The following is a 27,735-nucleotide window of genomic DNA, read 5'->3' as shown; positions in this document are numbered from 1 at the left end:
AGCTGGCGGGGTGCAGGACTGTAGGAATCTAGGAAGCTGCCATATACTGAGTCAGACCATTGGTCCATATAGCTCAGTATTGTCTACACAGACTGGCAGCGGCTTCTCCAAGGTTGCAGGCAGGAATCTCTCTCAGCCCTCTCTTGGAGAAGCCAGGGAGGGAACTTGGAACCTTCTGCTCTTCCCAGAGCGGCTTCATCCCCTGAGGGGAATATCTTGCAGTGCTCATACTTCTAGTCTCTCTTTCGTATGCAACCAGGGCAGACCCTGCTTAGCTTAAGGGGACAAGTCCTGTTTGCTACCACAAGACCAGCTCTCTTCCCTATATTTTGTCACATGGCACTCAAACCTAGCTGCATTACACTAGGCCAGCTTTTAAGCGTGGATTCAGCAAGACAGAAGCTCAGAAGCCAACAATAGCTTGTATCATTATTCAGTAGTTTATTGTGGAGACATACAACTGCTTTGACAGCAACACACTCAAAGGGGGGGGGACTACATTTCACCCTAAAGGACAGAGCCCCATCCCCCCTCAACCCCACCCCCCTGAGTTCCATTAATCTTTTCTTTAAGCCCGGCATGGAAAAAAGAATCCAAAACAATGCAAGTGACGAGTTAGTGCATACTCCTCTCTGAAAACAAAAACTCACATGACCATACAGAACGCTAAGGACAGACACCACTGCAGGGAAGGTGCATTGGAGAGTGGGCAGAGGAGAAAGGGGCGGATGAGAAAAATACATTGATAGTGCTTTAGACATATTACCACTCGCTGCCATTCCTGAACACGGTTTTGAAGCCTGCTACCCCCACAAGTCCAGGATATATCATTCCATACCGTGATGTTTTGGAGGGGGAAGGACTTACACAGCTCTTAACTCCTTGAGGTTGGCCTAGAATGTTCAAGTCTATGCCAGCGCAGGCAATATGGTCCATTGGTTCAGAAGACGGGTGGGAATAAAAAGGAGTCATGGGAGGGTGGATGGGAAAGGAGATCTTCATGCGACTTCTTCCTCTGCCTCCTCTTCAAACTCCCCCTCTTCTGCTGTAGCATCCTGGTATTGCTGGTATTCCGATACCAGGTCGTTCATATTGCTCTCTGCCTCTGTGAACTCCATCTCATCCATGCCCTCACCTGTATACCAGTGGAGGAAGGCCTTGCGGCGGAACATGGCTGTGAACTGCTCAGAGATGCGCTTGAAGAGCTCTTGGATGGCTGTGCTGTTGCCAATGAAGGTGGCTGCCATTTTGAGCCCACGGGGTGGGATGTCACACACAGCCGTCTTCACATTGTTGGGGATCCATTCCACAAAGTAGCTGCTGTTCTTATTCTGCACGTTCAGCATCTGCTCGTCCACTTCCTTCATGGACATCCTGCCACGGAAGACTGCTGCTACAGTCAGGTAACGCCCATGCCGGGGGTCACAGGCGGCCATCATGTTCTTAGCGTCAAACATCTGCTGTGTCAGCTCTGGCACGGTCAATGCCCGGTACTGCTGGCTGCCACGGCTGGTCAGAGGGGCAAAGCCAGGCATGAAGAAGTGGAGGCGAGGGAAGGGCACCATGTTGACTGCCAGCTTGCGAAGGTCAGCATTGAGCTGGCCAGGGAAACGGAGGCAGGTAGTCACACCACTCATGGTAGCAGAGACTAGGTGGTTGAGGTCTCCATAGGTGGGTGTTGTGAGCTTGAGGGTACGGAAGCAGATGTCATACAAAGCCTCATTGTCAATGCAGTACGTCTCATCTGTGTTCTCCACTAACTGATGCACCGAAAGAGTGGCGTTGTAGGGCTCTACCACTGTGTCTGAAACCTTTGGAGATGGTACCACACTGAAGGTGTTCATGATGCGGTCGGGGTACTCCTCACGGATCTTGCTGATCAGAAGGGTGCCCATCCCTGATCCAGTGCCCCCACCTAGAGAGTGGGTGAGCTGAAAACCCTGAAGACAGTCACAGCTCTCGGCTTCCTTCCTAACCACATCTAGGACTGAGTCCACCAGCTCAGCTCCTTCTGTGTAGTGTCCTTTCGCCCAGTTGTTCCCGGCACCACTTTGACCTAAGCAGCAAGGAGAGAGTGGAAGGGAAGGATTTTAGATACTAGGAACATTTTTCAGTTTTGCAATGATGAGCTCAAAGTTCTTCAATAAGCAGCGACCAACCAATAATATATCCAGTAATATATTATTGGATAATAATACTTATTATCCAATAAGCAGGAGACAGCAAGTTCCCTTCACCTTCTAGAGAGGCTAAGTTGAATAAGATCCTTCCTCCAAGTCCATCTTAGCGCCCGTTAAAGCAATCTTATCTGGTGCCCAAGCCAAAAAAAGGGGGGGGGGGCACAGGAACACATTATTGACATTGAATCTAGTTCCATCATCATCATTCATGGAACATGTTTGGTGAGTATAGCATAACTCTGAAGTCAACTAGGACTGCTGAATTAGTTGCGACTGTTTGCAACAAAAGGTGCCATTTTAGGAGGATACAGTTTTCTCCAGAAATGTAGAGCTCCCACAAGAGGAGGCACAAAATCCTCCCCTCTCTTGCCAAAGGAGAGATATTGCACTGGGAATTACATGGACCATCTCCTTTAAGAGGAAGCAATCTATAATACCACCCATAGCATCTGCCGGGTGGGTGGGGTGGGGCAGGGGAGGGAAAATCATGTTATGGCTTTGAAGCCACAAAAGCTAGAACCGGTTTGAAAAGAATGCTGGGTTTCTTATTCCTTGGCCCCTAAGATTTATTCCATTTTTAGGGTCCCACCTCTCCTCCATCGCAAGCCAGGTCACATTCCAACTCAGGAAATGAAAGAATATTTGAGGTAGCAGCTTCTTGCTCATCCCATTCAGCACACCCAGAGTATACATGCCGACCCATGCCTGTGCTTGTGGGATCTCAACTAGTAGAGAGAGCGCTGAAAACAGTTAACTGGCTTATTCTAGTCTCTTCCTCCAGGCATCTCGTGTAGGAGGAGGGGGTGGTTTTAATTAAGAGTTGCTTCTGCAGAATTAATGCACGAACTAACTGTATTGAACTGCTGCTGCTTTTAGCTTGGGGCACAGCAACATAATGAAGTTTTACCCCTGCTAGTGTGCAAAGGGCTTGCCATTTAAAAATGCACTTGAGGCCACAGTTGGCCTTGCATGTGTGGGTGCAGGGCAGGAGGCAAAAGTGCACTCTGGAGAACCCAGACACTGTATAGGCCATGCTTTTCCCTCTGCCAGTGGCCAGACTCCAGAAGAGCATGGCTAGCAAGTCTCCTCTGTCCTGAAAACTCCTTCAGGGCTGCAAGTTCATGGCCTCCTAGGCTCACACTGGTCATTAGGAGTATTGATTCATAACCTACAGACATTACCCCCACACAGCATTATGGAAGATCCTAAGCCCCAGCTAAATAGGGTGGCCCTATCCAACCCCGGCACAGTACTTCCAGTGACTGTTGCTGGTGTCGATCTTCTGTTTCTTTTTAGATTGTGAGCCCTTTGGGGACAGGGAGCCATCTGATTGATTTATTATTTCTCTGTGTAAACCGCCCGGAGCCATTTTGGAAGGGCGGTATAGAAATTGAATAAATAAATATAATAAAATAAATAACTTGCAGGTCAGACACAGGGCAGTACTTGAGAGTCAGTGCAGAACACCAGGAAGCTATTCTCACGAGCAGCAAAAATCGGGCTAGGGAAGCCCAGCCCAGTTTTTGCTGCCTGTGAGAACCGCTGGGAGCCGTGTGGCTCCTGGCAGTGGCAAGCCCTCTTATGAAGCCCGCTGCTTAACCCAGGTTTTGGGCGCGAGCATGCCCAAACACCAGGTTAACTGATTGTGTGACTGCCGCGGCTGCAGCAGACACACTTGGGGAGGAGGGGAGCTCCCAGTAATGCACCGCACACTCGCATGGTACATTGCTGGGGCTCCAGGGGGCGGGGCACTTCCATGAGCCCAACCCATAGGAACATAGGAAGCTGCCATATATGAAGTCAGACCATTGGTCTATCTAGCTCAGTATTGTCTTCACAGACTGGCAGCGGCTTCTCCAAGGTTGCAGGCAGGAATCTCTCTCAGCCCTATCTTGGAGAAGCCAGGGAGGGAACTTGGAACCTTCTGCTCTTCCCAGAGCGGCTTCATCCCCTGAGGGGAATATCTTGCAGTACTCACACATCAAGTGCTCACACATCAAACCCTGGAGCAGCGAGGTGCGGGCGGCCCGCAGGAGTGCTGCCGCTCATCTGGGCGGGCAATCCACCCGCCCAGTGACATCCTTCTGATCGTCTGCGGGGAGGCAGGTGCTTTGGGGCTTCCTTCCCACAAGAGGGTAGCCCTTCTCACCAATTGTGAGAAGGGCTACCAGATAATTGAACCTACTATTCCTGTGGGGAAACATTTAAGTGATTGTATTTAGTGCCCTCCTGAACAGAACACATGTTCCTCCAATGTTATGACAACAATCTAGGGTAGCAATTATCCCAAGGTCACATTGTGGATTTCATGGCGAAGTGGGGATTCAAACCTGGCCCTTTCCAGTTACCACATCATTCAGTCAGTTCCTCCCTCCCTGCCCCACCTTTGCATAAGTTGGCTTATGCTCATAGTTAAAACACCATCATTGGAGAGCAGCACACACTTTTGAGTGTATCTGACTTTCCAACTACCGAGCTGTGCCAGCAACATGTCCCTTGTAGGTTCTTACCAAATACAAAGTTGTCAGGCCTGAATATCTGCCCAAAAGGTCCGGACCTGACAGAGTCCATGGTGCCAGGTTCCAGGTCAACCAAGACAGCCCTGGGCACATATTTGCCACCTAAGTGGAGAGAAAGACACATTTAAAACTCACCCAGAATCCAGCCTGTGGTAGCAGCTCCCCACTCCCAGTTACTTGTCACCAGTGTTTTACACAAGGGACTGAAATTAAGCAGCCTGTTCTTAAATGTGAGCAAGTCGTCCTGCTATGTGGACAACACCAGTCTTATTGACTCAGCTTAGTCTAGCATTTCTCCTCTCACCTCCACGTCTCAGTATTATGGAGGGGATGAGTCAGCAGGGATGGGACACAAATACGGGTACGAGAGAAAGATAGGAACTGCAGGTTAAGGAGAAGCTGAGAAGATCAGGAGAATGCAGCTTGATTAATAGAGAGATGGGGAAGAAGGTGAGAGAAAAGCAAAATGGAAGTTTAACCAGTGCCAGACAAATGGGTAGACCACCACCATCGTCATCATCAAGATAAAAAGAGTGGCAGCACCACATTTCACACCTGCTCTGCAAGTAACAAATTTTACTGAGGAACTGAAAGGTCTGGCCCATCTATGGAATATAGTTCTAGGCACAGGGAGCAACATGGCAGAGGCAGAATGGGGAGCGGGGGAAAGAAGCCAGACAGGTGCTGCATTATCTCATACACCATCAAGTGAAGGGAGGACCTGGGGGCTCCAAGATTTACAGCAGTGCTGCGTGAACAAACCTGAGGCCTCGTTGTAGTAGACATTGATCCTCTCCAGCTGCAAGTCACTGTCTCCATGGTAGGTGCCAGTGGGGTCTATTCCATGTTCATCACTGATGACTTCCCAGAACTGTGTGGAAAACAGAGTATTAGGGGCAGTCATGCAACCCGATCCTTTTGAAAGTCACACCTAGCCAGGCCTCTTGTGAGCAGAGATATACTCTCCAAGATAAGTTGATGGTTTGTTTGGTTGTTGTTTTTTTAAGAGTATGGACTATGCTCCAATCAGGACAGCAACATTTCTTGCCCCAGGCATTAATAGGCATAAAAAGGCTAAAGAAAATGCTATGGACTGTTGTGGACCTTTGTAGAGATGTTGGCATTCTCCTGTGGTGTCAAGATCTAAAGAGTGAGTGACTGATGCAAGAATGTTCTTCATTCAATATGAAATTGAGCATAATGGCATGCAGCTATATCACAACAACATTGTAGTCACATTCACTTGTAAGCTGGAAAAGCAGATACCCGCAGGAGTGGTAGCTCTGCATGTCATGAAGGGCAGTGGTCAGAAACGGATCTGTGGGGCACACTTCACTAGAAGTTCCTGCACAAACCCCACTGAAGCGAGTAGGAGCTACACAGGAGTTATGCTGCTCCCACTCATTTCAATGGGAAAGAAGAGAGCTTTTCAAGGAATTGGGCCCCGATGTTCATGCAAGTGTACTATTTGGGGGTTTTCAGCTCAGGGACTGAAGTGTCTTTGGTAGCACCAGATATAGACAGGAATTCCATCCTGATCAGGGCTTGCATTCCAAGGGGATGCATTTCTTTGCAGCTGAAGTCGACAGCCAGGAGCCTAGCCAATGGTATCTCCACTGTCACTGTACACCTGCTGCAAAGAAAGACGGAATTCTGATACCTGGCCTACCCCCCTCAGAGGTATCAGCATCACCCCCCTTCTTCAGATCACTTCACTAGTCGAATAGCATGTATTGATGTGCCACCCATTATCTCAAGCACTGGCAGGCAGAGAATATCAAATGGGCTTGGAGTGAAGCGCAATCTATCATCCTGACCTCTGGAGGAACTTGTACGAGACAGCATTCAGTTTCATGGCACAGCAATCTGATTTGGTATGCGCCTGTGGGCACACTGCATTTCTAGTTCAGCAGTTTTCCAGCTCTCTGCCTTCAGAGACTGCTCTCCATATCCTTATTACAGAGGATTCTTGGGGGAGTTCAAAAGGTGCACCCTCTGCCTTTCCATGCACTGCAGCAAGAAACCGAGATTTGCCATTAACTGTTTACTAAGTAGCCAATCCCAGCTACAATACAGGTCTCTCATTTTCTTACACACACACACACACACACACACACACATTTTCACACAAGCACCTTAAGTGTGCATAGTGACTTCATTCAGGGCAGCAGTCAGACCTATGGGGATAAACTTGTCAGCTCATGGGAACAGAGTGTGCACCCTAACTCCACTGCTACACACTGCAAGGGGAAGAGGGCTTACACCAGGCCTGCACAACATAAGGCCCAGGGGCTGGATTCGGCCCGCAGGACTGTTTTACTGGCCCCCAGGTATCCTGCAGCAACACAGGAGCTAGAAACTGCCTTATTCCACCATCCTATGCATATTTTCACAGAAATATGTTCCATGGTGTACCCAGTTAGGCTTACTCCCATCTAAGAAAGCCTAGGATTACAGCCTGACAATTTAGGGAGAGGACTTGGCATTTGTTTGGGGCTGGCATGCACTCCAGGGACCCCATTGATTAAGCAGGGACAGGACCCATTTCCTGGCCACTATCCTTGGTTAAAACTATGGGTCCATTGACAGGGGGAATAGATCCACAAGTAATCAATAGTATTTCTAATTTGAATGTAATAATGTTTTAAAAATTGACCTTGGCCCTGCACGCCAAGTTGTGGATGGTTCCGGCCCACTAGGGCATTTGAGTTGGGCAGCCCTGGCTTACACACTACAGCCGTGACCAATCCATACTGATGAACCCCTGAACAGCCCAGAGTTCTTAGTTTATTGGCTGCTTTCCAGGAAAGCAAAGGGGCAAGCAAGCGTGACACAAAGCAGCACAAGAACATGCCTACAGCTATCTAAGCATCAACAAAGTAGAGAAAAGACAGTGGACCTCAAAGACACTGAGACAAGATGGTCTTCATCAGATTCCAGAAGGTTAAGAGGGAAGGGGCCAGGTGAGCCTCCTGCAGGAGGGAGTTCTAAAGTTTGGCCCCTGCAACCAAGGCAGCCCTGTCCTACCTGGGGGTAGGATGCAGAGCAGAGCCTCTCCTAAATCTCTCAGTGGCAAGAAGGATCATGCAGAAGCAGGCAGTCTCTTTAAAAGGGGATAACCAGCACTTGAAATCAAACTGTGTCCAAGAGTGGTGGCTCCAAAGCAAACTCCTGAAACTACAGAATTCTGTGGCCAGGATGATGGCAGAACAATCTTCAAGGTCAGCCCACGTTAAATGTGTTGCAATCACCCAATGTGGATGTGACAAGACTGTGTGGGAAAGCAGCCAGATCTGCTACTTTCTCCAGGAAGCTGCTAGCACACTAGCCAACACTGTACAAAACTGCCCCTGGCATCAGCCTCCACCCGGCATCAGCAAGCAGATTCTTCAGAGGGAGTGCCACCCCATCCAAAAGAGGCTGTATAACAAGTTCCAGATCAGCTTTCCTTACTGATTGAAAGCACCTCAGTCTTGCCTGGATCACATCTCAGTTTATAGGCCGACACAGAGTCCATCCCTGACACCAGACACCTGTTTAAGCCACAGTCTCCCTGGACACTAAGGGAAAGATGAGGCAGTTTTGGGTAATTTGTACCAACACCACACCTCAAGCCTCAGTCAATCTACCCCAGTGGTTTCCTCCAGATGTTATGTAATGGTGATGGTGGGAAGAAATCCTATAGACCAGGGATTCTCAACGGAGATGTTATTGGATTTCAACTCCCATAATCCCCAATCAAAGGCCACTGGCCCTGGGGATTATGGGAGTTGAAGTCCAATAACATCTGGGGACCCAAGGTTGAGAATCCATGCTATAGACCAGGCATCCCCAAACTGCGGCCCTCCAGATGTTGCTCGACTACAACTCCCAGCACCCCTAGACACAATTTTTTGTGCCTGGGTATGCTGGAAGTTGTAGTTCATCAACATCTGGAGGGCCGCAGTTTGGGGATGCCTGCTATAGACCAATGGGATGAACAGGAATGCCCCAACAGCACCTTCTGGAACTTGCCCTTCAGGTTTGACTGGAACAAGACAAAGTCATGTTGCCCATACCCATACCAGCAGGATACTGGGGTTGGTTATCAAAAGCTACTGGGAGGTCCAGTAGATAAATACACTCAGATAAATGCGCTCTCTCAACTCCCAGCATACATGGTCTTGGTTGCCCTGGTTGACCTCAAAACCATCTTGAAACTGACTGAGATAATCCATATTATCCAATGTATTTGGACCACCAGCAGTACTGTAACATCTTGTCCAAAAGGGATATTTAAATTAAATAGGCTAACGGTGGTTAAGGATGGAAGAATCAGAGGAGGGCTTTCAGTAATGGTCTTACTGCTGCTTCTTTAAAGGCTTATCTTACCCTCTCTACAGGGAAGCATTCATATCTCCTTCTTGCATTTGGCCAGGGCTGTCCTTAAGATATGGCAAGCAGGGCGACCGCCCCAGGCCCTGCTCTTTTAACCCCCATTAGAATTAACTAGAAGCCCCCCCCCCCGGCTGATTTGCCCCGGGCTCTAAGGACAGCCCTGCATTTGGCTATCCCATCTCTGGTCCCTTTAATCAGCAGGCCCAGGCAGAGAAGGAGTGTGGTTGGCCTCAACCCTCCAAGAATTGTGTCCACATCTTCAGGCTCAAATGGCCAAGTATTCATAACAGGAGAAGCAGATGCCCTGGACACATCCACAGGCTCCACAGTCAGCCTGGAAACTGGATGGATGAGAGACATATCCACAAAGCATGACTGTTCCGTGGGCCTCAAGAGGGATCCTCTTCATCTCCACAAGGACCAAGATGGAATAGGCTCTCATCACATAAGCAGTTCTGCTGGCCAACACTGCAGATGCCATGGTGGCAGAGAAGCAAGATGTCTTCACCACCATACTGTTTCCTATTCCAAAGTCAGCTGGGGCTTCAACAGGGCCACCAGCCATGCCAATGGGGAAATTCCCCAAGAGCAGCCAGGAATCCATTTGTCAGTTTGAGAGGGGAGCCTCTAGCAGGGCTCCCTGACATACAGTTTGCAAGTCACCAGCTTTAAGGTTCCTCACAATAAGGTGAGAGAGAGAGAGAGAGGGGTATGCTTCCCCAGGAAAGGCACCATTTGACAAAAAGAGGGATGGTGGTGGCAATTACATAGGAAGCTGCCATATACTGAGTCAGACCGTTGGTCTATCTAGCTCAGTACTGTCTACACAGACTGGCAGCGGCTTCTCCAGGGTTGCAGGCAGGAATCTCTCTCGGCCCTATCTTGGAGAAGCCAGGGAGGGAACTTGAAACCTAGATGCACTTCCCAGAGCGGCTCCATCCCCGAGGGAAATATCTGACAGTGCTCACACATCAAGTCTCCCATTCATATGCAACCAGGGCAGACCCTGCTTAGCTAAGGGAACAAGTCATGCTTGCTACCACAAGACCAGCTCTCCTCCCTGCTGCTCCTTTGCAGCCACTCCTCCTACTCAGAACTCAGCTTGTGGCAGGGACTACTACATTTCAAATGAAATACTGCACTCTTTCCTAGACATTACTTTCCAACTCATTCCCATGTTATCTGATAATAAAGGAAAGTATATGGTATAGCCCTTACTAGGCCACACCACTGAATTGGGGGAAGATCTCATTTGAAGTGCCCCCTCCTACAAAGTCTCCCTGCACATCAAGTCTAGTACATCAGAAAGGCTTCTCATCTACAAGTTAGCTTTCAACATTCTGGGAATGTGGGGGTATTTTCAAACAACCCCCTGTACATCTTGAGGAGTGGTACAGTCTTGCAGTAGTCACACAAATGCTACCTTGCATGTTTGGGCTGACTGATGACAGGAAGGTTTCTATACATACTCGCAAGACATACCTGGGGATGGCAAGAAGCCAACAAGAATCCCACATGTATCTTTTGCGCCAGCAGATACATAGTAAAACATAGCTCCATCACTGTACATGGTATTTGAGTACAAGATGTGACTTTACTCAGTCAATTTTCAGACAAGTGGTTTAACTATAGGAGATGCAGCCACAATTTAAAATTGTAGCATAGGAACGACGTTACCCTGGAAACTCAAAAGTCATCACTTGAGCCAAGTGGTTAGGGTCGAAAGAATGTTATCTGCATATGGTACCAATCTAGTTGTTTCAAGAAGCCCACTCACTGTGTCCTGAGTAACCACTCGAGGGCATGGTTAGTCCTGAACCTCAAAAACCCCAGAAGCAGCCAGTATGAAGAAAAACCCATTGTACAAGGAGGGACACACACACAGGAGAGGAGGATGTAAGCTCTTACTTGAGTGAGCTAAGCTTGCTGGGAGAGTGGAAGAGGGACATTGTTACTCAACACACTGAGGCCAGGAAGCCCTTCTCATGGTCGGTGAGAAGGCTACCCTCTTTAGTGGTGAGGAAGCCTGAAAGCGCTCACCTCCCCCACAATCAGAAGGCTGTCGCTGGGTGGGTGATTGCCCGCCCAGACGAGTGGCGGCTTTTCTGCAGGCTGCCCGTGCCTGGCCGCTCCAGGGGTTGGGCTCAGGGAGGTACCCTGCCTCCCCGGAGCCCCAATAATGTTCCGTATGAGTGCATGGTGCATTACTGGGAACCCCCCCCCCCCGAGTTTGTGCGCTGTGGCTGCGACAACACAATCAGTTAACCCTGTGTTTGGATGCGCTCATGCCCAAATCCTGGGTTAAGCGGCAGGCTACAAAAGAGGGCTTGCCACAGCTCAGTTCTCATGAGCAGCAAAATCTGGGCTGGGCTTCCCTAGTCCAGTTTTTGCTGCTTGTGGGAACAGCTTAAATCTGGTTCTAGCCACCAAATCAGAGGAAAAGTGACTGTTTAGATACCCAAAGGTCAACAGGGATGAAGGTGTTCATCCAGGTCCTCTTTTGGAATGGACCTGGAAGCCAAACCTGTCATTGTAGGACCTGAAGTAGAAAATCCAAATGCTTTCACAATACCAACATGGGAGTTGTGCAAGCACACTATTATTCCATCTCAGTAGGGCTCTTGCAGGAGAACCTCCCTGTTGATTGTCCCCATGGCAAAGATCTATGCCTCCCACCCAAGTTCTGTTCTCAGCTTCATCTTAGGACTGGGTCCTCTGCAACATCTCATCTCTCAGAGTGGAGACTAGAACAGGCTCACAAGAAAGGTTTTTCCTGCTAACCTAATTTCATCAAGATGCTTTGATTTAAATCATTTCATAGGACTCCATTTGAATGATTTAAATAACAAATTAAATTACTACTCTGGGAGATTCCACTTATTCATCATTTTCTAGAAAAAGTACATTCTAAGCAAAGAGGCATCTTTCAAAGTGGCGATTCTCTTTATATTTAGCAGGGGGAGAGCAACTGGTCCTATCCAACCCCAGCACAGCATCCCTCCAGTGGCTGTTGCTGGTATCTGCCTTATGTTTCTTTTTAGATTGTGAACCTTTTGGGGACAGGAGACCATCTTCTTGATGTATTTATTTTTCTATGTAAACCGCTTTGAGAATTTTGGTTGACAAGTGGTATATAAATATTGTAGTAGTAGTAGTCTATTATAACTTTAATGCATATTCAGAGGCTATCCGGGAAATTACAGGCCAGTTAGCCTAACGTCCGTTCCAGGCAAATTGATGGAAAGCATCCTCAAGAATAAAATTGTAAAGCACCTAGAAGAACAGGCCCTGCTGGGAGGGAGCCAGCATGGCTTCCGCAAAGGTAAATCTTGCCTCACCAACCTTTTGGACTTCTTTGAGGGTGTCAACGAGTGTGTGGATCAAGGTGATCCAGTTGACATAGTCTACCTGGACTTCCAAAAAGCTTTTGACTAAGTTCCTCATCAAAGACTCCTGAGGAAACTTAGCAGTCATGGGATAAAGGGACAGGTACATGTGTGGATTGCTAACTGGTTGAAAGGCAGGAAACAGAGGGTAGGTATAAATGGAGAGTTTTCACAATGGAGGGAAGTAAGAAGTGGGGTCCCCCAGGGATCTGTACTGGGACTGGTGCTTTTTAATTTATTCATAAATGATCTAGAAGCAGGGGTAAGTAGCGAGGTGGCCAAATTTGCAGATGATACCAAACTCTTCCGGGTAGTGAAATCCAAAACTTTTATGGCCTTTTATTCAGGGCTATTGTCTGGTTCACAGAGTTGTGTTCAGCAGTGCTTTTCCAGTAGTGATGATTCACTCAATCAAGTCTATACTGTACTGCTCAAGTGAAGAATGTGTAGTGGTTAGAGTGCTGAATGAGTATTGTAGAGTGCTGGGGAGATCTGAGTTCAAATTCCCATTCAGCCATGAAACTTACTGGGTAACTCTGTGCCAGTCCACTTAACCTACATCACAGGGTTGTTGTGAGGATAAAAATAATCATGTGCACCATTCCGGGCTTCTTGGAGGAAGAGCAGGATATTAATGTAAAAAAAATTAAAATATGAACCAGTCCAAGGAGACTGGATTATAGGCTAGGAATCTCAGCTCTGTTTTTACCATCCAACTCTTCTTTTCCTCTTATGCTCTCTCTGCTCACTGTTCTCAAACATCTTTGGCTTACTGCAGTCAGACACAAGACTATTGGCAGCAGGGATCCACATACTGAACTGAATAAGCAAAGAAAACAGGAGTTGCTGTGGATCAAAGTGGGGATCCAGGAGCCCCTAGTTTAGAGCTCATTTCTTCCATAACCCTACTAACTGGGCTTTGGCAAACCTACATCCACTCCGTGTTCCTTTTCCATCAGCAATAAGACGATAAAACTGACCTGCTTTACATGGCTGTTGAAAGGATTATCAAAGTAATATGAAAATTCTTTGAGTGCGAAAGCATTGCCAAACGTTACTTAGATCCACTTCCCCTCCCAAAAAGGTGGGGAGAGAACCCAGAGCCCCGGCTCAAAATGGCTCTGCAGGACATATTCCAGTCTATCTTCATTCGAGCCAAATCAAGATACGAGGTCATCAGTTGAGCCCAACCAATATTCAGATCAATCCTCCCAGGCAAAGCCTACAACGAGGGAAGCCAAGATATAGACTCTATGTCATAGAGCCTTGATCAAGCCCCTAACGGAGGGGGCAGCTTGCACAGTCAGAGCCCCCAGCCATTTCTCACTGCATTCCGCAGCGCAGCACTCTAAAATGGAGCCGCCCTGCCAGGCTTTGCTTCCCTCGCATTGCTGCAGCAACAGCAGCATGAGTGGCAGATTCTATTTATACCCAGTGCCTGTGAAACTAGAAAGGGGGGCGGGCGGGCGTGGAGGTGGAGGAGAGGAAGAAGGCTGAAGGCTTGTTGAGAAAGAGCACAAGAATGGACGCAGAAGCCACCATAGCCTTTATTTTATTTATTTACTATTAAATTTCTATCACCTTTTCATTAAAACAATCTCAAGGCAGTTCACGCAAGAGTTAAGACTATAAAAATTACACAATTGAAATATAAGCTAGAATATAGAACTACAGGCCTGATTAAAAAGATCTTTAAAAAACCAAACACCTGCCCCCACTCTCCATATACCCCACTCCCAAGGAGAGCGGGCAAGCACCGGAGCCCTCTGTTCACCCAGCATGAGAGCTTAGCTGGCAGCTAGTTCAGAAGCCTGGTCTGCTGGGGAGGAGAGGCAGCCGAGAATGGGCTGACACAGGTTTCCTCTCGCACCACCATCAGCTGCCAGGTCATCCATAAGGCTACAGGACGACAGACAGACACGGCTACAAGATTTCAGCAGCCTATTCAGAGACAAACGCTCCTCTGCCAGCATTCTTCTTCCCCACCCGCTGCCAGTGGCCCTTTAGGAGGTAAAGATTTGCTGCCCCAGACAGCTCCTTCCCCCCCCCCTCCCCAGCACAAGCTGCAACACCCCCCTCTCCCCAAATTAGGAACTTAACCCCCATGTTTCCATTCTCCTTTTGGAAATGGACAACTGGCGTCCCAAGTGCCAGCTCTAGCCACCAGATACTTCTCCAGGTGGCTGTGCCTTAAAAGGAAGAGGGGCTGTCCATTCCAATCACCCACAGTCACTTCTGTTGAGCACAGGGCGGTGGATACCACATAAAGCTCAGCTGGGATGGGCACACAAGACACCCCCGGGCAGCAACCACAGCCAGCTGAGTGGGCTGAAACCCCGGCCCGGGCGCCTTTGTTCGGTGGGAGGTACACATGTGGGAGAGCAAGCCAGATCTCATTACCATAACGGGTGAGGCTACTATTTAAGCCAGCTCGGTTCTGCGCAGAATCAAGCCTGAGAACAGAGATCATTCCACAGCAGGGAGAGAAGCAGGGTGGGAATCAATGCAACAGAAAGCCTGTAGAGAGAGTGCCCCATCTCCTGCTGCTACGTTTACACTGAAAGTCAAGGTCAGGGTGAATCAATCCACTGTCCCCAAGGAAAGTGCCAAAGGCCCACACGGAAGTGTGCACTCTTGCATGCAAGCTGAGCAGTTAAGTCTTTAAGCCTCCCCTGGTTTAGGAATGCCCTCAGATCCCCATTGGGTTCAGCCACAAAGTCAAACAGATGTTGGGGGGGGAGAAAGGGTACAGACCAGCAATCTTAAGTGGAAAAGCCACAGCATAATCCCCTCTCCTCATCAGGCATTTCTTCAAGACTGTTCCAATGGCACTGGGAACTGTGGTAGTTCTCAGGTTAGAAGGTAAGGCTGCCCTTTGAAGCCGTACCCTCAACCCAGGTAGGAGTTAACAGCTCCCGAGTTATTCACAGGTAGCTCAGCAAATCCTCCTCCTCCTCCTCCGAGGAATCAAACACAGAGAAAGTGACTTCTGCAGTGATGTCTCAGGCCTAGCTCAATGCGATGTACCACAGTGCAGTTGGGGGGCTGCATAATCGACAGCTCTGCTGTACAAAAACAATTACTGTACATAGCAGCAGCACATGAGGAATGCAGGCTATATCCCTTCACCCCAACTTCTAGTTTTCTGGGCAGAGAGAACTACTTTGCATGGTGTAGCATTCAACAACGTGAACCCCTGCCACAACCTGTGGTTGGAAGCGATGCAGCCCAGACAAGGTTTACCACCTCAGTGAACACGAAGCCTCAGTGTACTCCACAAAGGAAGCCAGTTCAGCAGTCACAAGGATGCCCCCTTAGGCAGACTCCTGGGCTAGTCAGACCAACGAGAAGAGTCTTCATTAAAGAGTCTCCATTAAGGAGAAAGAATCCAGCAACTCCCCAATGGAAGCACAAGGCCTACCTACTAGAGCAGAGTCCGGTAAAGCTCTCACTCTTCCTTTTGATGACACAGTTTGTATTACTAACAAGGGTGGAGCCCTTCCATAAATCAGGATGATACGGCATGCTGCATTTCTGACCTACTTCCTCCTGCTTGGAGAAGGAAAAATCACTTCCTTTAAGAGGCTAGTTGGTGGGCTGTTCCAGCTAGGTCTTCTCACTAAAAAGTCCATAGTCACAACCTTCTAGTGGGCAACTAATTAGACATATGCCCACTAGAAATACTCTTTCTACTTTTGAGAGCAAAGATGGACTACGTGTGACCTGCTGGATCCCTTCCAACAGCAATTCAGGTCACATTACAACAACAGCACCTCACGCTATCTAGTCACGGAGGATTACTCCAATCTGCTTCTAGCCATGCTGAAGCTCAGTGGCCTCTACTCAAAGTAGTATGGCAACTGATACAAGGGTACAAGCACCCCAAGCAGTCCCTGGAACATAGGACTGCCTTTTACCAAGTCAGACTCTTGGTCCATCTAACTCAGTATCACATGAGGAGCAACTCTCTCAAGGTTTCAGGCAAGAGTCTCTCCCAGACCTACCGGGAGCTGCCAGAGATGGTACCTGGGGCCTTCTGCACACAAGCAGATGCTCTACCAATGAGTGATGACCCCATCCCCAAAGTGACATATCTTATAGCAGACAGCGGTCACATGCAGTCACCCATCCAAATGCAAACCAGGGCAGTCTCTGCTTAGCAAAGGGGACAATGCATGCTCGCTACCACAAAGACGACTCCTATAACTTAGGATTCCATCTCCCCCAACACTTTTGGGGGGCAATTTTTAGGGTTGCTAATGAAGCTGCATTTGGTACAAGTGATTCCAGAAGGCTCCCAGAATGTAACACTCACATGGCATAGCTGTTTGGAGTGGGATAACATCCTTAGTTTAAACAGCTTTGCACAAGAGTTTTCTACAAAAAATGTCTACTTCCCTGTACAGTGTGCCATATCTACACTGTAGCTGGGGCAAAGTTCATACCTGTTCACCACACATACGTGCAGCAGGAACTCACTACCAGTACAACATATGCATGCCACAAAGTGTGTGTATGCAAGAGTCACATTGCAGCAGATTCCTATTGCATCCATGATGAGACGACAGTCTTATGTGAAGCAGTTCTTGGAATTACCAGAATTTCATGTCCAGTCCAACTAATCAGGCAACACGCCCCCCCCCCCCCACTCCTCTTTTCCTCAGGAGTCCAGCTTGAAATAGAGCCAGGGCAGGTCAGCACAGTATGTCATCACACAAGTTACTTATCAGGCCTCACCAGCCCTTGAGGGCAGGATAACCCCAGACTAGCTAGATTTACTTTCAGGACCTTTTGTCTAGATGTCATCACTGTAAGCCTACTATAGGCAAGAGGCAGGGGTAGAAATTGCAGCACCTGAGCAAGCCATATGCTGCCTTGCCCTTGCTGGGGGGACCAGCCCCCTTTTAAGCCTGACCCTTGCAAGCTTTGAAAGTGGTACATGGGTAGTGGAGGTTTCCAGCAGCCTCCTCACCTCACACTTCTTGCAAGGAGTGTGAAAGCTGCTCCTTGCAAGGGAAAAGATCAGTCCCAAAGAGATGCTCTGATGGCAGAAGTGTCGGGGGGGCACCCCAATAATCTGCTGCCCGAGGCAACTGCCTCACCTTGCCTCATGAGAATGCTGCTCCTGGTTAGAGTGTAGAGTACCCATTTTAGATTATCTAATCATTTGATTTTTCTAGAGCATTTCATTCCACATGGCTGGCTTCCTGTAGAAATATCTCAAAGGAAGAGGTACTAGACTCTCCCTGGACATCTGACAGCTACACTACTGCATCCGCCAGGGCATGTAGGGCGAGCAGAATAGGAGGAAGGGGCACTGAATGCCAGAAGTAACCAAATTCAGGTCATGGAATTGGGATGCTATTAAGGGGAACAGCATGGGATCACCCAATCCAAGAGGCAAGTTCTCTTACACAAGCTCCACTGAGAAATGCACAAGAGTGCTTTTACAAAGCTCCAGCTAATTTTGGTAAGGCTTGAACAGGAGACCTTCCCAGATAGATCCCATCTCAGTTATATGGTTGCCAACCCTCTAGGACTGGCCTAAAGTCTCTGTCAATCAGCATCCATTTCCATGTCACTACTGAAACCAGTCCAGGAAATTTCAATGATACTGAGGCTCTTCTCAGTATCAGATTAGTGAGAAGAGTCATGAGGGGGTTAGCGGGGAGAGTGGGCTTAGCCCGCTCTCCCCACAGACAAGCAGGGCAGCAGCCCTGGGCTGCCGGATTGGCTGCCCACACGACTGGCAGCTCCGTTAGGGAGCCGGCTGGGGGAAGGGGGGGGCACGTGGCCCCCAGAAGCTGCAGCATGTCCTGCGTGAGCACACAGGGCATGCTGGAGAGACCTCCAAGCTGGGAGGCTGCTTTTCAGTCTCCCAGTCAGGGGTCTACTCGTGAGTTGCCACAGTGTGGAGTAACACACGAGTAAAAAAAACTGGGTTTGCGGAGCACTTGCTCCGCAAACCTGGTTTAAGAGCAGGGGTACTGGTTTAAGAGCAGGGGTACTGGTTTAAGAGCAGGGGTACTGGTTTAAGAGCAGGGGTACTGTAGCGGGTTACCCACTGAAGTTACCCGCCTTCGCTACCCCAATTTTCTCCCATCATGTGAATAGCCTCACTGTGTGACACAGTGAGTAGTTAGAGCAGTGGTTCTCACCTGGGTTCCCCCACATGTTTCTGAACTACAACTCCCAGCATCCCCAGCCCTGCCTGGAGGTGGTGATGGGCTGGATGAGAGATAAACGCAGATAAGATGGAGGTACTAATTGTGGAGGGTTGGAACTCAGGAGATTATTTTGATCTGCCTGTTCTGGATGGGGTAACACTTCCCCAGAAGGAACAAGCACATAATCTAGGGGGTGCTTCTGGCCACAAACCTCTCCCTGGTGTCCCAGGTTGAGGCAGTGGCCAGAGGTGCCTTTTATCAGCCTTGGCTGCACCCATTTGAGGAAAGGACCTCAGAACAGTAGTATACCTGCTGGTCACCTCCAGACTTGACTACTGCAATGCGATCTATGTGGGACTGCCTTTGTACATAGTCCAGAAACTGCAGTTGGGCCAGAATGCGGCAGCCAGGTTGGTCTCTGGGTCATCTCGGAGAGACTATATCACTCTTATCTTAAAAGATCTACACTGGTTACCGATATGTTTCTGGGCAAAATACAAGGTCTTGGTTATAACCCATAAAGCCCTAAACAGTTTGGGCCCTCTGTATTTTAAAGAATGTCTTCTTTGCTATGAACCACACTGCCCATTGAGATAATCAGGAGAGGTTCATCAGCAGTTGCCACCAGCTCGTCTGGGCCTTCTCGGGGATGGGCCTTCTCCACTGTTGCCCTGAAGCTTTGGAACATGCTCCCTGCTGAAATAAGAGCCTCCCCATCTCTTACAACTTTTTTAAAAAAGGCAGTCAAGACACATTTGTTCACCCAGGCTTTTAATTAGATATAATTTTAATAGTTTGATTATTTTAAATAGTGTTAACATTGTTTTAAGTTTTAAATTGTTGAAATGTTTTAGCCTCTTTACTTATTGTTTTTATTGTTTTGTTGTAAACCACCCAGAGACTTGCATTTTGGGTGGTATACAAATATGTTAAATAAATAAGTTATAGCTGAGGATGCTGGGAGTTGTAGTTCAGCAACATCTGGGGGAAATCCTGGTTGGGAACCACTGGGTGAGTGATGAACCAGGGAGATCCAAGTTTCAAATCCCTATTCAGCTATGAAACTCAGTGGGTGACTGAGCCGGTCACTTCTCTCTCAGCCTAACCTTTCTTGTGGCATTGTTGTGAGGAGAAATATAACCGCATAAACCACTCTGGAATCTTTAGAAGAAGAGTGGGATGTCAACATAAAAAGAGATATTGAGAAAAAGGATATCCACCAGGAGTAGCTTCACTCAGAGATGGTAACTCTATTCAGTTAAGCAGTGATGAGGGGGCCCTTCTCTTGGGCCCCTCATCACATCTTGGGCAACCCTGCCAGAGGCAGAAGCCACCATGTTGAGAGTCTTCTCCTTCTTCTCACACCGCTCCCGATTTCCAATTTTTCTGCTGTGCTGCTCAAGCTAGCCGATGCCACACCTTTCCGGGCAGACATCTGACAGAAGCAGCAGATGGACATCTCAAGGAGGAGCCACCATTCGGCGAGCAGCACGGGCGCTGGGGGTAGGGTGGAGAAGAGCGAGGCGAGGCCACGTGCCCGCCCTCCAACTATGTAGGCACCTCACTGTACGCTAGTCTGTTCCAAAGGTGCAACTGTTGACGTGGCGGGCAGTGGGGGGAGAAAGGGCCGAAGACAACCGTGCCTCCTCTCCCCCAAAGCCAGCTGGGATCCTTTCAAGGGGAGCAAGGACGGAAGCCATGTTGGCGGCCGCATTGCAGTCACCGAGAGAGCCAGCCAGCTCGCCTCTCCCCGCGTCCAGGTTGGAAAGACGGCTCAGCGCCGTAGCCTCAAAAGCAGCCGCAGCAGCCTCTCTTCCCGTGCCGCAGCAAAACGCCTCGTCAGCGTTCCCCAGTCCCCACCCTGCGCTCCAGGCACATTCCGGCAAGAAGCCATCATGGAGAGGCGACTGCGATGGCATTTGCAACAGGGTCAAAGACAGCGGCAGCGCAGCAGCAGCGGGAGCTTCTCCCACCCGGCAAAACCCCTGGCCCCCTCCCCAACAGATTCTCAATCACACGCCGCGCTGGGATGCCGCAGCCCCTGGAAGGAGCTGCGCCCGCGGGAGGAGGAGATCAGCAGCTGTTCCCTCACCCAGACTCGAGGCAGGAAGAAGCAGAAGAAGCCAAAAGTGCACCCCCCCAATCCTGGCCCCGAATTAGGATGACCAGGCGCCCCACTGGGAGTAGCAATTCTAGGTCTCGCACGCGCGCGCCCCCCTGACCTTGGCTCCAATCTGGTTGCCGCACTGGCCGGCCTGCAGGTGCACGATCTCCCTCATGGTTCCCTCGCGGTGGCTCTCAGCTGCACGCCGACTCCTGCCTTGTCTTACAGCTTACTGTCTCTCTGCCTCCACCCACCGCTCTCATGCGCCTTAAATGGGCTGGCTGGGAAGGGAGGGGATAGCGCGAGTCACTGCGCATGGGCTGCAGCAGCTGCTTGCTCATTTCGGCTCGGTCCGAAGGCCACGCTCCGCAAGCGCGCACAGCCCAGTTCTCCGTCTCCAGATGCCGACGTGATTCCGAAAATGAGGATCTGAGAACATGGCTGGTATTTCTGCCTTCTGCTCTAAACGTATGCAGGGCGAATTGTGGATTATCCAGTAGTAAGGAAGAAATGCACTCTGCATCTGCTCAAAGACACTGTGCTGCTTTATTACACTTATTTTAAGGGCACTGCTCCTCTAGACGTCTAGAAAAGTAGTCTGACCGGCGCCTCCTTTGTTCGTGAGAACTGGGTCATTTTGAAGAGTAAAGTAGTTCCCTTGGGGGCATAGGATATATGGTGACCCAAATCTTATTTTGGGGAAGCAGAGGCAGGTGTGTAAACTTATTCAGACTGTGTATGCAGCTTTGTGCTGAAAAAGGAACTGGTTTAGGAACCTGAAACGAACTTTCACCTTGTCCTTTGGTGATGGGAGGCAGGAGATAGAGAGCTTTTCTGCAGGCCTGTAGCCCGCCAAAAACTCTTGGTGGGAAGGGGGGAATCACCAAAGTCAGGGGGGCAGGTTAGATAGCAACAGTCGAAGAGCCCCCCCCCCCCCAAGTATCAGCTACACCATTGTACATTCTGTACATACAATCTCTCTTGCATGTCAGGACAAAGATTACATTAACGAAGGCGGGGAAACCAACGCCATGGACCACTACTACTAGAATCCCACTGAACTCAATCAGTGTATACTGACAGCCACTCTCCAATATTTAAATACATATAAATAAAAGTTACTGGACTACAACTTCCATCATCCTGACTCCAACCACAACAGCCTTTGGGGATTAGGGGAGATGTAGTACAACACTATCTGGGGACCCAAGGTTGAGGACCCCTGCAATAAGCTTTACGATGTGCAGAAATCTAAACTTAAGTTTTCCATACACAAGCCTCACATTGGAGTCAGTCACTATAACGCTGACTCTAGGACCTTGCTTAGCAAAGAGGGCAATTGTGGTAGCAAGCATGAATGGTCCTCTTTGCTAAGCAAGGGCTGCCCTGGCTTGCATTTGATTGGGAGACTGCATGTGAGCGCTGCAAAAATATTGGGGCCATTCTGGGAAAAGCAAGAAGATTCTGAGTTCTCTCCCTGGCCAGATAGGGCTGAGAGAGACTCCAGCCTGCAACCTTGGAGAAGCCGCTGCCAGTCTGTGTAGAGAAGACTGAGCTAGATTGACCAATGGTCTGACTCAGTATATGGCAGCTTCTTATATTCTGTTCCTCTGTGATAATGCTATACATGGAATTTATTTCCAGGCAACATTTAGGATTGGGGGATTTGTCACAGAACATTAGAACTGGAAGGAACCTTGGAGGTCTTCTAATCCAACCCTCTGCGCAGAGCAGGAAAACTGCTCACAGCATTGCTGACAGATGGCCATCTAGCCTCTGAAAACCTCTAGCAAAGAAGAGCCCATTCTATGCTGCTGTTGAATAGAATGATAGAATTATAATTGCTCCACGGGTTCAGCTACAGAAATTTTGTAACAACTTTTGCTTCCTCTAGAGTCAAGGTCAACCATTTATTAATGCTACAGCACCACTATCTGACCCCGGCTGATCTGGGGATCTCACAAAATCATCCAGTTGCGGGCAACGATGGTCAGTGTATTGCTTACATACAAGTGAGATTAAAATTTGGATTTTACTTGTTATATTTATATTGCTAAATATTGCTATATTTAAGAGTTGGTAACATCACCTACTATCTCTATACATGCTGGACACAACTTTACTTTAATGGATCCTCCATTATTATGATCTCTCCAGATGAGGCAGAGTCCCAACCATCAGATTGTAATCCCTTCACAGTTGGTACTGGCCAGGCTCCTTGGGATGATGAAACACCAGGCCCTTCCTACTCCAGCTCAGAGCAGGCTCGTGCTGCCATATCTCCTGCTTTGGGCACTTCAGAGAACTGTGATGAAGGGCTCTCTGCACACACCACTGAACCTCAAAGGCAGTTACCAGCAAGTGCAGAGACCAATGGTGCCAGTGGCGACGATTCCCTTAACAACTGTGCTGTTGTTGGCTATGTGAAACCACGAGTGGAGAGGACACCAGAACTTGTGGAGCTGTCTTCAGACTCTGAGTCTGAGGCATCAGCTGATGGGGGCAAATGTGGAGAAGTGAAAGAAGTACAGCCCATCCGGTATCACAGGTTTGATGTTTATGGCCACAGATTATCTAAAAAAAGGAAATCTGATGTGCAAGATTCTGACAGTAGAGAGCGGCATGGCCTTAAAAGAAAGAGAAAGCATCATAGCCGGGAAAAACGAGAAAGGAAGAGAGGTCGCAGCAGACGCAAACATAGGAAGAACAAAAAGAAGTCAAGAACCAGAGACAAGAGTCTGTCTGGCAAAAGTAAAACACGCTCTCCAAGTAGCGAGGGTGGTATGTCTAGGGATCGAAGCAGATCAAGATCCCGCAGCAGTGAGTCCAGGAAAAGAGGATCACAGAGCAAAGATTACTTCAGAGATGGTTACCAATGTAAAAAACATACCTGTTACCATAGAAATAGAAGCCCAGATGGTTATGAACCAAGAAGGCAACCCAGTAGCAGAGCTAGAACTCTTTCTAGTGAGTCTGAGGGAACAAGAGCTGAAAGGCCTAGAGGGAAAAGGAAGTACAAGTCTCATCACTTGGAGAGCAGTACACCCAGAGGAAATGAAGACGCTTCTTCTGCCAAGGAAGAAAGGGCTCTTCAGACACCTTCGCTCAACTACAGAGACTCTTACAAAAAGACAGCTAGTTTTGTGGCTGGACAACCAGAAATGGAGATTCAACACAAAAAGGGGAAGAAAAGGTCGAGAAGCCCAACTATGGAGATTATTGATGAAGGAAACGCCACCAATGCAAGACACCATACAAAGAAGAGGGAAAGGGAGGAAAACACACCAAAAAGCCATACGGGCAACTCTCCATTCTCTTCTCCACTTGTCATTACAATAGACAGCGACAGTGACAAAGACCTTGAAATCCAAGGCAATATTGAGCGTGATAGTAGCATTTCCTGGAGTCCCACCATGCAACGGAATGACAGAGAAAGAGAGTTTCCTTCACCCCTCTTGGAAGCCAGAGACTGTAGTTATGACCGAGCTAATGAATCAGACAAAATTGACATGGACAGCAATGTGACTACCACAGTGGAGGATGGAGATGAGACTCCATGTAGAGTTGCACAGCTGCAGGAAAGTGCCAATGAACAGGAATCTCCTGGGAGGAACAGTAGTAATAGTAGTAGTAGTTCACTTGAGACAGGCAATCAGCCTAGCAGCACAGAAAGGGACTTAGGCAACCGGTTTCCAGCCAACAGATCGTCTTTGTTTGCAAGGCTGAAAAAGCTGATGGAAGAGTCACGTCGGCGGAACTCATAATAACAGAAAGTGTCACTTTTTATCCAGTCATTTTTAAATGAGGGGAAAGCAATAAAAACTTTTGATTAGACTTTTCCTAAAATACAATATACCAGCAATGAAAAGTATGCATTGCACTCACTGCTCCAAAGGTCAACTTGAAATGACCTCTTTAATGCATAAAAGATATGAAAAGATATTAAAATAACTTCCCAATTTCCCCACAAAACATGTAAGCGAAAACAAACCCGAGCCAATGTTTGGGTGTAATACACCATCCTCAGGGCTCCATTTAGCATGTCAGCTGACGGCACTTAAATACAGAAGCTGAGAACCAAACGCAGCAAACAGAGTACCATAGTTACATTTATTATTTATGACTTTTCTGTGTGTGTGTGTGTGTGTGTGTGTGGGCACCTCTTCCTTGCCCAGAGGTTCTGTTTATCCTCACAACCCTGCTGAGAGGTGGGTTAGGCTGAGATATAAGTGACTGGCCCAGGGTCACCCAGTGAGTTTCATAGCCAAGTGGGGATTTGAACTCAGGTCTTCCGACGCTCTGACCATTACACCACACATGAGGGAGGAGAGAGAGCAGACCTTTTGCAGAGAAGATATTAAAGGTATTCACACGACCGGTGGGCTGGCAGCAGGGTCCAACTCGCCTCCCCCCCTCACGATGGCGTGCCTCCTCTTCGAGTGTGCTACCGCGTGCCTACATAATCTGCACTGCTTGGAGCAGCGCAGATCTCCAGAGGCCAGGATACTGCGTCCCAGCCTCCGGGTATCCCACAATGCACCACGCAACAAGTGCAGTGCCTTGGGGGAATACCCCCATGAGATGGGCCCTCTAGGCGCCCCTCTCTGTGTGTGCTCGGGCTGCAAGCAGCCTGAGCTCACACATGATCATGGCTGCCGTGTTAGGGGCACGCTCATGCCCTTAGCCTCGGTGTAAGGCTGGGCTTAGAGGGTGGGTTTGGCTGGGTGGGAGCACCAGAATCCAAGATCACTAGAGCAGCCATTGCACTTGGCATGGCCGCTCATTCCCCCGACTCACTGCCAGAAATGGTGGGCCAGGGGAAAACTGTTTAACCCGAAGGCATTGCCCAGACCATCACCTGCCGAGGTTAAGTGTACCATTTCTAAACGCCAGGTTTGTAATTTGGGTTTGGCCCAGATGCAACGCCAGGAGCGACCTTGCTCCTGGTGCTTCACACCCGCAGCCTAACCCATGCTGGGCTGCCTAGCTGGGGTTAGGCTGTGTGTGTAAATACCGTTCATGTCTACTCAAAGTTTTCTGTACCTGCCGTGCAAATCTATCTGTTAGAAAGGGCATTTTAAAAGTTGGCCATCCTTTCGCAAACTTTACACCCCTCCTTCTACAGAGTGGACGTTTATAACCATTCACTTGAATCGTTCTTCAGCTTTTTCCCTAGATGTCACCATGTGTTCACTAGATGACACACCTACAGCCACTTCGTATTACATTTTCAACTCTCTGTACCATTACAATTCTGGGATGTGCTGAGTTACTATTCATTAAGATCTTCTTTTTCATGGGCTTCCTATATCACCTAGTTTCCCTGTAGCCCCCACAAATTCGGATTCCAGTATCTAAAAATGATAAGCATCCGTGTTCATTAGGTTGTTCCTTCATTAATCTTAGTCTATTGAGCTCCTCAAACTTTATATGATTTGTAGTTCAAGTAATAATCAAGATGATATCAATATACCTCTTGTACAATATTATATCTCGATCTAAACACTTTCTCTGGATAGAATTCATTTGGGAAATAGCAAGTAAAGGTGCAGGCCAGCTATGGAAACCGATATGAATTCTATTGAGAGGAGTTGTATTGATCAAGATAGAATATTATGCAAGAGGTCTATTGACAATATCTTGATTATGACTAGAACTAAAAGATCATGCTGATAGAAAGTTTGGGGAGCTCACTGGACTTGGGAGTATAGGATTAATGAGGGAACAACTTAATGAACAAGTATGGTTATCTCTGTTGTTGTTTTGTTGTTGTTCACTTTCCCATTGTGTTCTTCTTTCATATGTATAGCCCTACACATCTATTATCAAAACCTGGGTAGCTTTCCCTCCTACCTTACTTCCACGCGATCACTTCTGCCTAGGTTTTCCTCTTACCTTGCTTCCACAGAACCAAAAATTGGGAGCACACACAGCTCCCAAACCTGGGTAGAACACAGTCTTTGATTGTGTAGATGACTAGTTAAATCCTGTTTGTATGATGATCGATGTGAATGGAGGATGGTTCTATCTGTGAGGAGGATGAGGGTTGGTGTAAGGTGAAGCAGGTAGTATAAAATTGAACATGTGGAACCTAGATGCTGAGATCATAGAGCTCCCATCTAATGGGGGTATTCCCCCAATGCACCGTGCTCATTGCACAGTGCATTCTGGGATACCCGGAGGCCAGGGCAAAATGTCCCAGCCTCCAGAGATCCGGGCTTCTCCGAGCAGCATGGATCATGTGGGCGCACGGCAGCCCGCGCTAAGAGGCGGCACACCATTCTCTGGGGGGGAAGGTGACTTGGACCTTGCCTTCCCCCCTACCCCCATCCACCCACCCTTCCTCCCTACCCCCGTCCTGTGAAAACCCTTCATATACGAATACGATGAATAATATAACATTTATTTTACCCTTAATATCTTCTCTGCTCTCTTCTCCCTCATGTTGTTGTAAACTGTCCAGATACAGAAGATTTGACAAATATGCAAAAACAATCGAATGTATTCTCTGTTTGCTGCTTTCATTGCTCAGCTCTGTAATTAAGTTCCTTCAGCTGGCATTCTAAATGGAGCACTGAGGATTGTGTGTCAGACCATAACATTGGCTCAGTTTTGTTTTAGCTTACATGTTTTGTGGGGAAATATGTAACTTGTTTTAATATCTTTTAACATCTTTTATGCATGAAAGAAGTCATTTGAAGTTTGTCTTTTCTTAAAAGCAACAAAGAATTGGAGAATTGGAAGAGCATTTTCCATGGTGCATCCCCGTCTTGGGTCTGTTGGTACATTAAGAGTCCTGTTCTGCTAACCAGGAAATGATTCAAGACACACAGTTTTAGGCTGGTTCACTATGCTAGTGCATATGTTGCTGGATCCTTGTGGTTCAATCTTTTATTCTTGTGTTAATTATCCATTAAATTTTCCAAGAAGTTATGAAAGAAAAGAAAAAGGAACCTTGTCCCCAAAACCTGAAATATTTATCCCCTTGTAATATAGGTCCTC

The 27,735-nt window shown here is 48.2% G+C and overlaps 2 protein-coding genes across 2 annotated transcripts; one reads left to right on the top strand and one right to left on the bottom strand.

The window, feature by feature from the left end:
* Positions 1-421: 421 nt before the first annotated feature.
* Positions 422-21,009, bottom strand: TUBB4A (tubulin beta 4A class IVa). Its single transcript, XM_053298605.1, has 4 exons — positions 20,852-21,009; positions 5,462-5,570; positions 4,691-4,801; positions 422-2,056 (listed from the first exon to the last, which is right to left on the bottom strand). Exons 1-4 carry the CDS (start codon positions 20,906-20,908, stop codon positions 999-1,001), a joined length of 1,335 nt encoding a protein of 444 aa, XP_053154580.1. The 5' UTR covers positions 20,909-21,009; the 3' UTR covers positions 422-998.
* A 2,507-nt stretch (positions 21,010-23,516) lies between these two features.
* LOC128343715 (E3 ubiquitin-protein ligase Topors-like) lies at positions 23,517-24,497 on the top strand. Its single transcript, XM_053293152.1, has one exon. It carries the CDS (start codon positions 23,517-23,519, stop codon positions 24,495-24,497), a length of 981 nt encoding a protein of 326 aa, XP_053149127.1.
* The last annotated feature ends 3,238 nt before the right edge of the window (positions 24,498-27,735 follow it).

The sequence above is a fragment of the Hemicordylus capensis genome, chromosome 2 (assembly GCF_027244095.1).
Source record: "Hemicordylus capensis ecotype Gifberg chromosome 2, rHemCap1.1.pri, whole genome shotgun sequence".
Lineage (NCBI taxonomy): Eukaryota > Metazoa > Chordata > Lepidosauria > Squamata > Cordylidae > Hemicordylus > Hemicordylus capensis.
This window is presented reverse-complemented; position numbering and strand designations above follow the sequence as displayed.

Bases quoted from the DNA above. Each gene is read 5' to 3' on its own strand.
- TUBB4A (XM_053298605.1), bottom strand. From the start codon at position 20,908: ATGAGGGAGATCGTGCACCTGCAGGCCGGCCAGTGCGGCAACCAGATT. The intron at 4,802-5,461 runs GTTTGTTCACGC...CTCTCCACTTAG, and splicing joins CTACTACAACGAGGCCTCAG to GTGGCAAATATGTGCCCAGG. The intron at 2,057-4,690 runs GTAAGAACCTAC...CTTGCTGCTTAG, and splicing joins GCCTGACAACTTTGTATTTG to GTCAAAGTGGTGCCGGGAAC.
- LOC128343715 (XM_053293152.1), top strand. From the start codon at position 23,517: ATGTCTAGGGATCGAAGCAGATCAAGATCCCGCAGCAGTGAGTCCAGG.